Consider the following 15932-nt stretch of genomic DNA (forward strand, 5'->3'; position numbering starts at 1 on the left):
GGGGGAGGTTTAACACAGATATCAGAAGGACATATTTTACACAGAGGGTGGTGGGGGCCTGGAATGCACTGCCAGGCAAGGTGGTGGAGGTGGACACACTGGGAACGTTTAAAGACTTATCTAGATAGCCATTCAGACGGAATTCCACATTGGCCCAAAGCCTCAGCCCCCTCCCCGGGTGAGGTGCCCCACAGCCTGAGCCGCCTCGCAGAAATGTCCTCCGTGCCTTTTTCTACCGCGCGGAGGCGTTTCCTGTGCGGGCTGCTGCTGCACACCTTCCACTACTGCCTCCTCGCCTGTCGCCCGGATACACCTTGGCGGGCCTTGTTGCCATGGTCAGCGGAGGTCCCCAGTGGAGGTCCCTCTACGGAGGGATCTCCCCCAATTACGTCAGGGACCTGGGGTGGAGGGTGATGCATGCAGCAGTTCCGCACAACCGTAGGATTCACTGGTTCACGGGCTCCAAAGACTGCCCTTTCTGTGGCCTTGTGGAGTCCGTGGACCATGTCTATGTTGAGTGTCTTAGGCTGCACTCCCTTTATGTTTTCCTGAAGAACCTTTTATTGATGTTTTGTCTGCACTTCAGTCCCACGCTCCTGATCTACGGACACCTGGTGCGGAGAGGGGAGGGTCGGGATGGCGACCTCCTCGTGAACCTGCTCCTGGGCCTGGCGAAACGCGCCATTTACTGGTCCAGGCAGCTGGCGATCGAGGGGGCCGTCCATCCTGACTGTCTTCCCCTCTACCACAGCTACGTTCGCGGCCAGGTGTCCCTGGAGAGGGAGCATGCGGTGTCCACGGGCGCGGTTGACACCTTCCGCGCCCATTGAGCACCGCAGAGGTTGGGGTGCGTTATTGACCCAAATAATCACATTTTAATTTGATCTTTAAGTTTCCTTTGTACTTTGATTTCTGTTCGGGCTGTTCCCCCTCCTTTTGGGGAGCTGCCCCTTTTACTTTGTCCTGACTTAACCGGAGTTTGTTTATTTGGTTTGACCTTAAGAGGGCAACATCTGTGAGTAAAACACTTTCTTCGAGCTTGCTTGCTGGAGACGCCTGTTTTCTTTCGTTTCTGCCAAATTGTTGGCTTCCTGCAAGGAAGGGAGGAGGGAAGGGGGAGGAAGGTGAGCTATCGCCTGCCTGTGGTCCGCTGGAGGGTGCTCTCTCCCTGGAGGGAGAGGGGGAAAGAGGACACGGAGACACACTCTTTCTTTACTTTTTTCCACCTACGGGAGGGAAGACTGCACGGCCGACTCATATCAACATCAGGGGACTGAGTGGCGCTGATGCCCCCATCAGAAGGTCAGTGCCTGAAAGGGAGGAGGGGGGGGGGGGGGGGAAGAAAATTTAGACTGTTTTCCATCTGCAGTGGGGGAAGGGGGGGGGGGGGTGAAGATACCCTTGACTTAGTTTGCACCCAAGAGGGCTGGAAGAGTAAAGTCCCCCTCCCCACTGCTGCTGCCCCCAACACCGGCACTCCCTCTCTCCTGACTGGGGCACTGCCCTCCTCAGTGCCCTGTCCCTCGGGTGCGATCTGCACCTGCGTCTGTGCAGATTGCCACTTTACTGAAACCCGGGAATGGCGGTGATCCGCTTTGCGCCCAAAACAGGTGCAATGGTGATTTAAATTGAATGAATGAACTGCCCGCCCAACTTGCAACATTTCCCACTTTACCACCGCGTTTGCCAATCCGGAACTGCGCCGTAATGGACCTGCTCAATAAAAGTCTGAATCGGGTTCTCCAGCTTCTGAAGAGCACGTTCAGTGTTTCCAACGGTTCTCTGACTCAGATCAGTGGTGTGGGGGGGAGGAGGGTCAGATCATTCTCTGGTTTGGCGGGGGGGGGGGGGGGTAAGAGGAGGAGGAGGACGATCAGTCTGGGTACGGGGGGGGGGGGGGAGGAGAAGAGAGAGAAAGTGGGTTGATAAGGGGGACAGTGATGTGTGGGTAATGGGGAGGGGTTTGATTCTTTACTCTGTGGTTGGGGTGTGGAATGGACTACCTGCTGTGATAGTGGAGTCAGACACTTTAGGAACATTTAAACGGTTATTGGATAGGCACATGGAGCACACCAGGATGATAGGGAGTGGGATAGCTTGACCTTGGTTTCAGTTAAAGCTCAGCACAACATCGAGGGCCGAAGGGCCTGTACTGTACTATGTTCTGTGTGTTCTATGTAATCCAAGGTTGCCCTCCTCACTATTTACCACCAATGACAATTTGTTCAATTATATCACACACCCATCCCTGCTTTCTGTACCTACATTGTCCTTCCACAGTGAACACAGATGCAAAATACTAATTTAGTACCTCAAATACATCTCCTGGCTCCACACCCAGGTTGTCTAATGGGCAATTGGTTCCTAACCAACCTACTCTTTGCCTCATCAATAAGACATTGGGACTCAAGGTTGATGCAGTTTGATGGACAAGTTGTCTCCATTCTGAACAATGGGGAACAAGCGCCTCCCACTCATTGACAACATTGCCCCTTACAAAGATGGTGATCACCCATCCACACATCGCCATCTTTATTGGGGGCAGTCATTAAGATCTCAGGGATCTTTGACCCACTTGATGCAAGTGAGGGAATTTTCTTTCTGCACTGTAAAGAAGTGGTGATGAGAGTTCCTGACTGATGGGGAAAGATCACAGACAGCAGTTCTTAAAGGGAAATGGCAACCCTGAAAACACAATCAGCTCTCGATCCAGAATATTAAACTCCAGCCAGTCAGAGGGATTATTATCAGCAGAAACAAACCTCAAATGTCAATGAATGTGGCTCACTCCTGGATGTGATTAACAGCAGCAGCAACAGCAGAATCCACTCCCTGCACTCACTCGAAGTCGCTGGCGTGTCACCAGGTGGGAGGAGGTAGTGAATCCCTTCCCACACTGAGCAGGTGAATGGTCTCTCCCCAGTGTGAAGTCACTGATGTGCTTTGAGGCTGGATCAATGTCTGAAGCTCTTTCCACAGTTAATGCAGCTGAACGGCCTCTCCTCAGTGTGAACTCTCCAGTGTAGTTGTAGGTTACACATCTGGACGAATCCCTTCCCACACACAGAGCAAGTGTATGGTCTCTCTCCAGTGTGAACTCGCTGGTGTAATGTTAGGCAGGATGATTGAGTAAATTCCTTCCAACACATGGGACAGTTGAAGGGTCTCTCCCCAGTTTGGGTGCATCGATGAGTTTCCAGTTTGGATGGGCAAGTGAATGCTTTCCCACAGTCTCCACATATCCACGGTTTTTCTCTGGTGTCAGTATCATCATGTCTCTCCATATTGAGTGATTAGTTGAAGCCTCGTCCACACACAGAACACATGCACAGATTCACATTGCTGTGAATGGTGTGATGTTTTTTCAGGCTGTGTAACTGGTTAAAGCTCTTTCCACAGTCAGTTCACTGGAACACTCTCACTCGGGTGTGTCTCTCTCTCGGTGCTTTTCCAGTCACACTGAAGTTTGAAATCTTTTCCCACACTCCACATTCAAAGGCTGATGGTGTTCAGGTGCTGGTGAATTGAGCAACTGTTAAATCTTGGTGTGAAACTGGATTCCATTTTGCTGACTGTAAATCTTCCCCTTCAAATATGCTGCAAAAGGAGTTTACAAAACTACTGTCAGTCCAGGATAGGAATTCTGATCAGACAAGTCTAATTTCAAAAGGAACAACTTTTCTGTTCTTGTTGCCCAAAACAGTAAATCTATGTCCCACACACTCTCCCTCCTCCCCGAGTTGAGGGCAGCACGGCGGCACAGTGGTTCGCACTGCTGCCTCACAGCACCAGGGACCCAAGTTTGATTCCCAGCTTGGGTCACTGTCTGTTTGCACATTCTCCCCGTGTCTGCATGGGTTTTCTCCAAGTGCTCTGGTTTCCTCCCACAGTCCAAACAGGTGCAGGTTAGGTGGATTGGCTATGCTAAATTACCCTTAGTGTCAGGGGGACTAGCTAGGGTAAATGCATGGGGTAATGGGGATAGGGCGTGGATGGGATTGTGGTCGGTGCAGACTCGATGGGCCGAATGGCCTCCTTCTGCACTGTCGGATTCTATGAGATCTAAATGAAATGTTGCATATCTTTCATGCATGCTAACAACTAATTTTTCCAAATCACTCCAAGTCCTGTTCTTCCCCATCTCTGGAATCACCTCTAGCATTGCTCAGATTCTGGCTTCCTGCACGTTCCCTATTTTAATCACTCCGCCATTAGTGACTAGACCTTCAGTGCACAAGGATGACTTCTCAAAGAATTCCTACAGTGCAGAAGGAAAGCATTTGGCCCATCAAGTCTGCACCAACTCTGAATATTTTACACCTGATCGATACCTGTAACCCATGTTTTTACCCCATTAATCCACCTTACCTGTACATCTTTGTACACGAAGGGGCAATATAGCATGGCCAATCCCCCCAAGCGTCACATCTTTGGGCGGTGGGAGGAAACCAGAGCACCCAGAGGAAACCCACACAATCACAGGGATAACGTGCAAACTCCACACAGACAGTGACCCAAGGCTGGAATCGAACTTGGGTCCCTGGAGCTGAGAGGCAGTGTTAACCACCCTGATATTAATGGTGTTTTATCAATAGAAGTTGTTGTTGGCTGTAACCCCCAGTTCTGGTTTTCAACAACAGAGTTTGTTATGAAATCAATCTGATTTTTTTTGTCCCCTGTGGGTTATTCATTTGGTTTCACCCCCAAGAAATACGGTGGCTGTGCATGCGTTGTTCCAAATTACCCTCAATAAAGATGGCGGATGCGCATGCACTTTGCAGTATGTGGATCCCTATAAAGATGGCGGATATTAACTCAGTCCCGAAGCCTTCGGAAGGCACAAGGAATTTGCTTTGCAAATTGAGGCCAACACCGGGTGTTTATAAAGCCTCACCACTCACCCACCAACTCCATTTATGTTTCCGGTTTTATTTCAGGTTCTGGATCCGCACTCGGTCTTTGTAAACACATTCCTCTTAGAGTGAAGGGCAAGGCTGGCAGAAGTCGGGAACCCTGGAGGACTCGGGATATTGAGGCCCTGGTCAAGAAGAAAAAAGAGGCACATGACATGCATAGGGAGCTGGGATCAAGTGAATCCCTTGGCGTATAGGGGGTGTAGGAGTAGAGTTGAGAGAAATCAGGAGGGCAAAAAGGGGACACGAGATTGGTTTGGCAGATAAGGCAAAGGAGAATCCAATAAGCTTTTACAAATACATAAAGGGCAAAAGAGTAACAAGGAAGAGAGTAGGGCCTCTTAAGGATCAACAAGGTCACCTATGTGAGGATCCACAAGAGATGGGTGAATGAATACGAATATTTCTCATCAGTACTTACTGTTGAGAAAAGCATGGAACTTGGGGAAATAAATAGTGATGTCTTGAGGAGCGTACATATTACAGAGAAGGTGGTGCTGGAAGTCTTAAAGTGCATCAAGGTAGATAAATCCCCAGGACCTGAAGTGTATCCCAGGACATTGTGCGAGGCTAGGGAGGAAATTGCAGTTCCCCTAGCCGAGATATTTGAATCATCGATAGTCACGGGTGAGGTGCCTGAAGATTGGCAAATGTTGTGCCTTTGTTTAAAAAGGGCTGCAGGGAAAAGCCTGGGAACGACAGGCCAGTGAGCCTCACATCTGTGGTGGGTAAATTGTTGGAAGGTATTTTGATCTAGTCATTTAGAGATGCAAGGACTGATTAGGGACAGTCAACATAGCTTTGTGAGTGGAAAATCATGTCTCACAAACTTGACTGAGTTTTTTGAAGGGGTAACCAAGAAAGTAGATGAGGGGGGTGCAGTTGATGTTGTCTACATGGACTTTAGCAAGGCCTTCGACAAGGTACCGCATGGTAGGTTGTTTTTTTTTAGGTCGTTTTTTTTTAGGTCAAACCAAACCAAGTAAACAAACTCAGATTAAATCAGGACAAAGTAAAAGGGGCAGCTCCCCAAAAAGGAGGGGGAAACACAAGGTTAAATCTCACAGGATCCAGGGCGAGATATCTAAATGGATACAAAATTGGCTTCTGATGGTTGTAGTGAATTGTTTTTCAAACTGGAGGCCTGTAACCAGCGGTGTGCCTCAGGGATCGGTGCTGGGTCCACTGTTATTTGTCATTTATATTAATGATTTGGATGAGAATATAGGCAGCGGGATTAGTAAGTTTGCAGATGACACTAAGATTGGTGGCATAGTGGACAGTGAAGAGTCATCTCCAATTGCAACGGGATCTTGATCAATTGGACCAGGGGGCTGACGAATAGCAGGTGGAGTTTAATTTGGATAAATGCAAGGTGATGCATCTTGGTAGATCGAACCAGGGCAGGACTTACTCAGCTCAGGAGAGTTATAGAACAAAGAGACCTAGGGGTACAAGTTCATAACTCCTTGAAAGTAGAGTCACAGATGGACAGAGTGGTGAAGAAAGCATTTGGCATGCTTGGTTTCATTGGTCAGAACATTGAATGCAGAAGTTGGCACAATTTGCTGAAGTTGTACAAGACATTGGGAAGACCACATTTGGAATACTGTGTACAGTTCTGGTCACCCTATTATAGGAAGGATAATATTAAACTAGAAAGTGTGCAGAGAAGTTTTACAAGGATGCTACCAGGACTTGGTGCGAATTATAAGGAGAGGCTGGATAGAGGGAGGGGAGGGTCGGGAAGGGGAGGCAGGCCCCAGCTCCCCCGCTCTCAGGGCACTGAGCTGTGCCTGCCTCCCCACGGGCAGCACTAACTCCAGGCCCAGGCCCTAGCGGGCGGGAGGGGGTGAAGCAGATCCTTACCTGGGAGGCACTGACACATTTCCCCCAGGGCTGTGCAGGGCAGGGTATCTCAGTGCAGGGGGTCCCGCTCTCTCTGGGCCACAGCCCGAGGCACTGACCAGTCCTTCCGCACCAACCTAACCTGCTGGCACCGGAGAACCTGCTGGCACTGGAGGACCTGCAATTTTCTCCCTAGCCTCCCACTCCTGGGATACACTTCATCAGGTCCTGGGGATTTATCTACCTTGATGCACTTGAAGACTTCCAGCACCTCCTTCTCTGCAGCACTATTTTAACCTCAAACAATGAATATAAAACAACATTAGCTATGGAGATAAATTAATTTTTAAAAAACAAATTATTGCAAGCTGATCTGCTATGTTAAATTTCTCAAAGTTCTCCTGTGGGACTACAGAGATTTAGAAGCTTTTACATTGCCTCCTCTCTCTCCCCTTCCTTGACTCTGGCTGGATTCAATCACAGTCACTGGTTCCTCTCATTCTGTCTCTTCCTGATTCTGAATATTCATCATTTTACAGAATGGTACAGCACAGATGGAAACCATTCAGCTCAGTATGCCTGGAAGATCTATCCAATAAATTCAATAGCCCTGTTGGCAAAGTGAGAACAATAAGGCCACACTTGGAATACTGGGTGCAGTTCTGGTCACCCTATTATAGAAAGGATATTAAACTAGAAAGAGTGCAGAAGAGATTTACTAGGGTGCTACCAGGACTTGATGGTTTGAGTTATAAGGAGAGGCTGGGACTTTTTTCTCTGGAGCGTAGGAGGCTGAGGGGTGACCTTATAGAGGTCTATAAAATAATGAGGGGCACAGATCAGCTAGATAGTCAATATCTTTTCCCAATGGTAGGGGAGTCTAAAACTAGAGGGCAGAGGTTTAAGGTGAGAGGGGAGAGATACAGAAGTGCCCAGAGGGGCAGTTTGTTCACACAGAGGGTGGAGAGTGTCTGGAACAAGCTGCCAGAGGTAGTAGTAGAGGCGGGTACAATTTTGTCTTTTAAAAAGCATTTAGACAGTTACATGGGTAAGATGGGTACAGAGGGATATGGGCCAAACGCAGGCAAATGGGACTAGCTTAGGGGTTTTAAAAAGTGCAGCATGGACAAGTTGGGCCGAAGGGCCTGTTTCCAGGCTGTAAATCTCTGACTCTATAAAAATCCCCATTTAAAACCCGCTCGCTCGAGCTCCTTACCGTCTGCCGCAGGCACTGCGCATGCTCCAGCTCCCAAACCAGGATGGGGCCGTTAACCTGGGCCTGTTCCCGGGAGGGAGGGAGAAGCCCCGCAGCTGCAAACCAGGGAGCTGACAATGATTCTGAAGGGTTTGCGGATCCTCCCCAATCTCCAACCGCCGGCTCCGCTACTGCGATGTTGACTCCGCCCCCACCAGGTTTTATCTGAGTGTTGGTCCTCCAGCCCCGCCCCTCATTCACTCTGATTGGTTGGAGGACCAGCCGCTCCCGCTCGGTCCCCCAGCCCCGCCCCTCATTCACTCCGATTGGTTGGAGGACCAGCCGCACCCGCTCGGACCTCCAGACCCGCCCCTCATTCACTCTGATTGGTTGGACGACCAGACGCTCCCGCTCGGTCCTCCAGCCCCGCCCCCTCTTCCTATTGGTCCGGAGCTGCCGTCAATCAGTCCCGGGGCATTGTGATGTGGAGCATGCGCAGTATCATTGCTGTCCTTGGCGCTTGTTTGTCCCGGAGAAGCGGAGTCAGCGTTAGGCGGTGGCTGGGAGGATTTGGAAACACTTTGTGGATCCGCAAACCCTTCAGAATCATTGTCAGCTCCCTGGTTTGCAGCTGCGGGGCTTCTCCCTCCCTCCCTCCCTCCCGGGAACAGGCCCAGGTTAACGGCCCCATCCTGGCTCAGCCACTGGAGGATGGTTCACATCAGAGGATGGGGGAGGGGGACAATAAGAAATCTTAGAAACCCTACAGCACAGAAAGAGGCCATTCAGCCCATCGAGTCTGCACCGACGACAATCCCACCCAGGCCCTACCCCCATTTCCCTACATATTTACCCACTAATCCCTCTAACCTACGCATCCCAGGACACTAAGGGGCAATTTTAGCATGGCCAATCAACCTAACCCGCACATCTTTGGACTGTGGGAGGAAACCGGAGCACCCGGAGGAAACCCACACAGACACGAGGAGAATGTGCAAAATAAATAAGAGGTTACACTTTGTCCTCAAATCAATGAGGACTCTGATCTCTGGGAAGGAAGGAAACCCTGGGAGGTGGGCGGGGAGGATTCACAAACACCCGCTGGAGGCCCCAACACCCCCAATAAGACCCATTGGTTTTATTGTCAGTCTGCAGACAGGAGCTGGAGAACTGAATCCATGATGTGGAGATGCCGGCGTTGACTGGGGTAAAGACAGTAAGAAGTTTAACAACACCAGGTTAAAAGTCCAACAGGTTTATTTGGTCGCAAATGCCACTAGCTTTTGGAGCGCTCCCCCTTCGTCAGGTGGAGTGGAGAAATGTTCACAAACAGGGCACACAGAGACACAAACTCAATTTACAGAACAATGATTGGAATGCAGTCTTTACAGATAATCAAGTCTTAAAGGTACAAACAATGTGAATGGAGGGAGAGATGTGTATTGTCTCCGGACAGGACAGCCAGTGAGATTCTGCAAGTCCAGACAAGCTGTTCGGGTCAATGCGCCTAACCAGCACGTCTTTCAGAATGTGGGAGGAAACCGGAGCACCCGGAGGAAATCCACGCAGACACGGGGAGAATGTGCAAACTCCACACAGACAGTGACCCAAGCCGGGAATCAAATCTGGGTCCCTGGCGCTGTGAAGCAGCAGTGCTAACCACTGTGCTACCGTGCCTCCCAAAACATTAAATCTGTTTCTCTCGCCAGAGGTGCTGTCAGACTCGCTGTGTTTTTACAGCACTTCCTGTTTGTATTTATGAGTTCAGGAGTCAGGCCAGGAGGAAATTTAAAGACAGTTTGGCCCGGTGGGCGAATGGAAGAGAGAGAAGGAGCAGAGGCAGCTGATCAGATTGTCTCAATCTTGGTGACAAAGAAGCTCCATGAGCTCCTCACACTTGTTGGAGGTGAGGATGGAGGAGACGGGAGAGGGGGAAGCCCTTCAAATGGAACTAACATGTTTGAGGTATTAAAAGCATCCATCACACTGTGTTGAACATAAAGCTTGTGTATTTGAGTTCCACCCAAAATATAAACCTTCCAACTGGGCTAGGATTTATCAGCAGAAACAGACACCAATGAAAATAGTCAGGACCTTGATGTGATTAAGAGCAAACTCCAGTCCTTGCAGTCACTCGTGAACACGCTGGTGTTTCAGCAGGTGAGGTGACTGAGTGAATCCCTTCCCACACACGGAGCAGGTGAATGGCCTGTCCCCAGTGTGAATTCGCTGGTGCTTTACCAGGTTGGTTGATTGACTGAATCTCTTACCACAATCAGAGCAGGTGAATGGTCTCTCCCCGGTGTGAACTCGCTGGTGTCTCTGCAGGGTGGATGAATCAATAAATCCCTTCCCACAACTGGAGCAAGTGAATGGCCTCTCCCCAGTGTGAACTCGCTGGTGTTTCAACAAGGTGAATGACTGACTGAAGCCCTTCCCACACTCAGAGCAGGTGAACGGCCTCTCGCCGGTGTGACCTCGCTGGTGTTTTAGGAGGTTGAATGATTGAGTGAATCTCTTCCCACACTCGGAGCAGATAAATGGCCTCTCCCCATTATGAATTCTCTGGTGTTTCAGCAGGTCGGATGAATCAGTGAATCCCTTCCCACAATCAGAGCAGGTGAACGGCCTCTCTCCAGTGTGAACTCGCTGGTGTTTCAGCAGGATAGAAGAGGTAGGGAATCCCTTCCCACAATCAGAGCATCTGAATGGTCTCTCTCTAGTGTGAACTCTCTGGTGTGTCAGCAGGATTGATGAGGTAGTGAATCCCTTCCCACACTCATGACAGTTGAATGGCCTCTCCCCAGTGTGAACCCACCGGTGTTTCAGCAGATGGGATGAACAAATGAATCCCATCCCACACTTGGAGCAGGTGAACGGTCTCTCCCCAGTGTGAACTCGCCGGTGTGTCAGCAAGATGGATGAGGTAGTGAATCCCTTCCCACACTCAGAGCAGATGAATGGTCTCTCTCCAGTGTGATTGTGTCGATGAGTTTTCAGTTCAGATGGGAATCTGAATCTCTTCCCACAGTCTCCACATTTCCATTGTTTCTCCTTGTTGTGACTGCATTTATGTTTCAACGGGCCAGATGATCGGCTGAATGTTCGTCCACACACAGAACAGGTGTACGGTTTCTCTCCACTGTTAACCGTGCTTTCCCCTTCCATGTTCAAAACCCAATGATGTTCAGATTACACTAATTTAGGCGACAGCGTCGGATCCTGATGCGATGTTTGGTTTGAGTTTTCTCCCTTCCACTCCTGCACTTCTAATATCCTGTAAGAAAAAGTCCAAAGTTAAAAATTGAAGCAAACTTGGTTTGAGTTTACTGTGTGTAAATCCTCCCCTTCTCACCCTCTGGAAAAGGAGACTCCAAAATCTATCAATGTCAGTCCAGGATAGAAATTCACATTTTCTCACAGGGACAGTGATAACCGTGCCTGTGTCCTGCCCCCGAGAAAGATGACAGCTATTAACCCAAGTCTATCAGTGTTTCTCCTTCACTATTTCATGTGATGTGGTTTTATTGCCAAGACCAGCATTTATTTCCTGCCCCTGAGGAGGGCAGTTCGAGACTGAATCGCATGTTGACAAGTCTCTGGAGAGACAGCAGATTCCCATGAATAAACAGGATGGGTTTTTTACATTGTTCACAGCTGTAATGGTTACTCCAGTGAAATTATATTCCAGATTTTCCAGCATTTTATGAATTCTAATTAAAACCCCCCCAGCTCCATGATGGGTCTTGAACCCATCCCCAGAACATTAGGCTGTGTCACTGATATTACCACCATCTCCCCGATTGTAGAGGTGCTGCAATTACCCCCCGGGTCGGTGCAAACTCGGGCCCGGGGGGTTCCTTATTCTGGGTTTTGAGGCCTCCTCCACTGGCTGTTTCTGAAGCCTCTGCACCCGCCTCCCTGCAGCTCCAGCACCCACACTGCGCATGGGCCAGTCCGAATCCGCACAGCGCATGCTCCACTCGGAATCAGGTACTGCGCCTGCGCAAGCGGCTGCTATTGTGACAATACGGCACATTCTCTCTCGCTGCGAATGCTGGGTAAGAGGACCGCCATAGGAAGGAGATAATGTTCAACACAAAATTGTGCTTTGTCATCCAATTACAATCAGAACTATAGGGTTAACATATAAAATTATTAAATAAATTGATACATCTACCAATGTGCATGGTGGGATTGTTACTGGACGAGTGTTCCAGAGACCCAGGGTCCTTTTAGAGTCTACCCCACTCTGTCATAGGTTGCAGCACGATATAGTTGGGTTGGTCACATGGGCAGAACACTGGTAGACTTCGAAATATATCACCATTCCTTCACAGTCGCTGGGTAAAAATCCTGGAATTCCCTCCCGAACCGCATTGTAGGTAAACCCACAGCACATATACTGCAGCAATTCAAGAAGGTAGCTCACCACCACCTTCTCAAGGGCAACTCGGGATGGCCAACTAGCGACGCCCATGTCCCACAAATGAACAAAAAAAATATGGTATTTAACCTTGATAAGTGCGAAGTGATGCACTTTGGAAGAAGTAACAAGATAAATAAATAATTAAGGAAAGGTAAAATCAGAGAAGCAGATGGATCTTGGGGTACTTATTCACTTAAGGTAGCAGAGCAGGTGAATGGAATAAGAAGGCATATGAGACACTTGCTTTTATCAATCATGATGTGGAGATGCCGGCGTTGGACTGGGGTAAACACAGTAAGAAGTTTAACAACACCAGGTTAAAGTCCAACAGGTTTATTTGGTAGCAAAAGCCACACAAGCTTTCGGAGCTCTGAGCCCCTTCTTCAGGTGAGTGGGAATTCTGTTCACAAACAGAACTTATAAAGACACAGACTCAATTTACATGAATAATGGTTGGAATGCGAATACTTACAACTAATCCAGTCTTTAAGAAACAAAACAATGGGAGTGGAGAGAGCATCAAGACAGGCTAAAAAGATGTGTATTGTCTCCAGACAAGACAGCCAGTGAAACTCTGCAGGTCCACGTAACTGTGGGAGTTACAAATAGTGTGACATAAACCCAATATCCCGGTTGAGGCCGTCCTTGTGTGTGCGGAACTTGGCTATCAGTTTCTGCTCAGCGACTCTGCGCTGTCGTGTGTCGCGAAGGCCGCCTTGGAGAACGCTTACCCGAATATCAGAGGCCGAATGCCCGTGACCGCTGAAGTGCTCCCCAACAGGAAGAGAACAGTCTTGCCTGGCAAGAAACAGATTTAATGTTTTGTGAGGCACGGTAGCACAGTGGTTCGCACTGCTGCTTCACAGCTCCAGGGTCCCGGGTTCGATTCCCGGCTCGGGTCACTGTCTGTGTGGAGTTTGCACATTCTCCCCATGTCTGCGTGGGTTTCCTCTGGGTGCTCTGGTTTCCTCCCACACTCCAAAGATATGCGGGTTAAGTGGATTGGCCATGCTAAAAATTGTCGGGGGGACTAGCTAGGGGTTATGGAGATAGGTCGTGGGTGGGATTGTGGTCAGTCCAGACTCGATGGCCTTCTTCTGCACTGTAGAATTCTATGTTCCTTGAAAAGGTACGAAATCCACTGCATAACTGCAAATAGTTTTGTTTCCAAAACTCGATGTGAATTCCCACCTGACCCTTCATGTTATTGAGTCAAGGAAACTTTGTTAATTTTTAGAAATGTCCATGAATACTGCAGAGGCTTCTGCAACTCTTCCGATGTTGTTGTTTGTTAACTCAGATTTTTCATGAAGAGAATTGATCATTTGAAAGGAGAAATAATGCACGTTTTTATGAAAGGGAATGATATTAGGACTAATTGTATAACTGTTTGAAAATAAGCTAGCACAGACATGATGTGTCTCCTCATGAGCTGTTATTTCACGATTCTATTGTTAGATCAATGTCTCTACAACATTCCAAAATATCCAGTCCGAATTCTATCTCCGCAAATCAAGGTCACGAACTACAGCATGACGACACAGTTTGAAATACTGTGCAGTCCCTTTGAGATGCTGACCGTGAAGTGTTCCTGTAGTGTACTGATTATCATTCACCTCACACTCTGAAAGATCCCCAGCTGAAAGTGAGAGGGGGAAAGTTTAAACGAGATGTAAGGGGGAAGTTTTCCAAGAGTGGTAAATTTGTGGAACTTGCTGCCCCACAGCATGGTGGAGTCTGAATTGTTGAATGGTTTCAAGAAGGAGATAGATATATTTCTGACACAAAAAGGGATGGGAGATATGGGGAACAAGTGGGGGGATCGATTTGAGACCAGGGAGAGATCAGCCATGATCTGATTGAATCGTGGAGCAGGCTCCGAGGGCTGAAATTTACCTACTTCTGTTCCTATAAATACAAGTTAAGTTAGAGTTTATTAGTCACAAGTAGGCCAACATTAACAATGCAGTGAAGTTACTGTGAAAATCCCCTAGTTATTACTGTATCACAGCAGCTCGTTTGCACAACGTGACTGAACCATCACATCAATACTGGGAGTAAATGACTGGGCTGAGACCTGGCTTGGATAAAATCATGAGGATCACAGAATCTGAGAAATTTACTGCACAGGATGCCATTCAGCCCATCATGTCTGTACCAGGTGAAAATGAGCTGTCCAGTTTAGTCCCACTTTCCAGGTATAGGTTGATGGCCCTATAGGACACAGCATGTCAAGTCCATACCTGAATACCTCTTGCATATGAACATTTCTGTCTCCACCACTCTTTCAGAGAGTGAGTTTGATTCCCCACCACCCTCTGGGTGAAAACATCTCCACGTTTTTCTAATCCTTCTGCCAATTTCTTTACCTCTCTGCCCCTTAGTTCTTGACATCTCTGTTAAGGAACTAGGACCTTCTGAGCCACACTCTCTGGCTAACCAACCCCTAACTAGAATGGTGCTGAGTACTCTAGCTGTGATCTAGCTAGTGTTTTTAGTAGTTCCAGGATAGAATCATAGAAACCCTACAGTGCAGAAGGAGGCCATTCGGCCCATTGAGTCTGCACCGACCACAATCCCACCCAGGCCCTACCCCCACATATTTACCCGCTAATCCCTCTAACCTACGCATCTCAGGACTCTAAGGGGCAATTTTTAACCTGGCCAATCAACCTAACCCGCACATCTTTGGACTGTGGGAGGAAACCGGAGCACCCGGAGGAAACCCACGCAGACACGAGGAGAATGTGCAAACTCCACACAGACAGTGACCCGAGCCGGGAATCGAACCCGGGACCCTGGAGCTGTGAAGCAGCAGTGCTAACCACTGTGCTACCGTGCCGCCCTCTCACCTTCCATTGATTCAGTATAATGGAAACTGGGAGTTGCAACCTGTCAGCATTTGAAAGATATTCATAAATGATTGGAGGGTTTCTTACAGTTGGGATCTTTCTCTGTTCTGTCCACTCGATGAGTGAGATAAGACTTTCTCCTGTGAATATCCAGCTGGAGTTTGGGCCCTGATGTGTTTCCTTGTTCATCTTGTTGACTCTAAATATTGAATCTTGTGGTTTCAGACACCAGCTAATCAAACTCCCAACAAAAGATTGTCTTTTAATGATTGTATTAATAGCACTGCAATAATAGAGTATAGTTACCCCATCCAGAGAACAGGGAGAATGTTGTTTTCTGTGGATCATCTCCTGACAGGAGAGTCTGATGTGGGATCGACATGGACATCCACAGAACTGGCAGTTCATGATGTTGCTGTTAATGCTCAAGGGGATGGGGGGAGCTCTGCGGCTCCGCTCCACCTCTGGTCTTGCTCTGCCACCGCTCCACTTCTGATCTTCCTCTGGATACCTCGGATGTTGAGAGTTTGGTGATGATGGTCCTTGAAACTGAACAAAATTTCAGTGCTGCCTCCACATGTGCCGGTCGCCACAGTGTTTTCCCCAGGGAGATGGTCCGCTGTGCAGAAGTTTGTGAGGATATATTTTACGGGGTCCGTGTGTCATTTGTATTGACCACCTTGATGTTGTTTGCC

The 15932-nt window shown here is 48.6% G+C and overlaps 2 protein-coding genes across 2 annotated transcripts in view; one reads left to right on the plus strand and one right to left on the minus strand.

Moving 5' to 3' along the window:
• Positions 1-15932, plus strand: part of LOC144483360 (uncharacterized) — a 461390-nt gene that overhangs the window by 24873 nt on the left and 420585 nt on the right. The window lies entirely within an intron of this gene.
• Positions 9196-11905, minus strand: LOC144483315 (uncharacterized). The gene is made up of 2 exons (XM_078202034.1): positions 11749-11905; positions 9196-11233 (listed from the first exon to the last, which is right to left on the minus strand). Exon 2 carries the CDS (start codon positions 11122-11124, stop codon positions 10087-10089), a length of 1038 nt encoding a protein of 345 aa, XP_078058160.1. The 5' UTR covers positions 11125-11233; positions 11749-11905; the 3' UTR covers positions 9196-10086.

The sequence above is a fragment of the Mustelus asterias genome, unplaced genomic scaffold, assembly GCF_964213995.1.
Source record: "Mustelus asterias unplaced genomic scaffold, sMusAst1.hap1.1 HAP1_SCAFFOLD_63, whole genome shotgun sequence".
Taxonomy (NCBI): domain Eukaryota; kingdom Metazoa; phylum Chordata; class Chondrichthyes; order Carcharhiniformes; family Triakidae; genus Mustelus; species Mustelus asterias.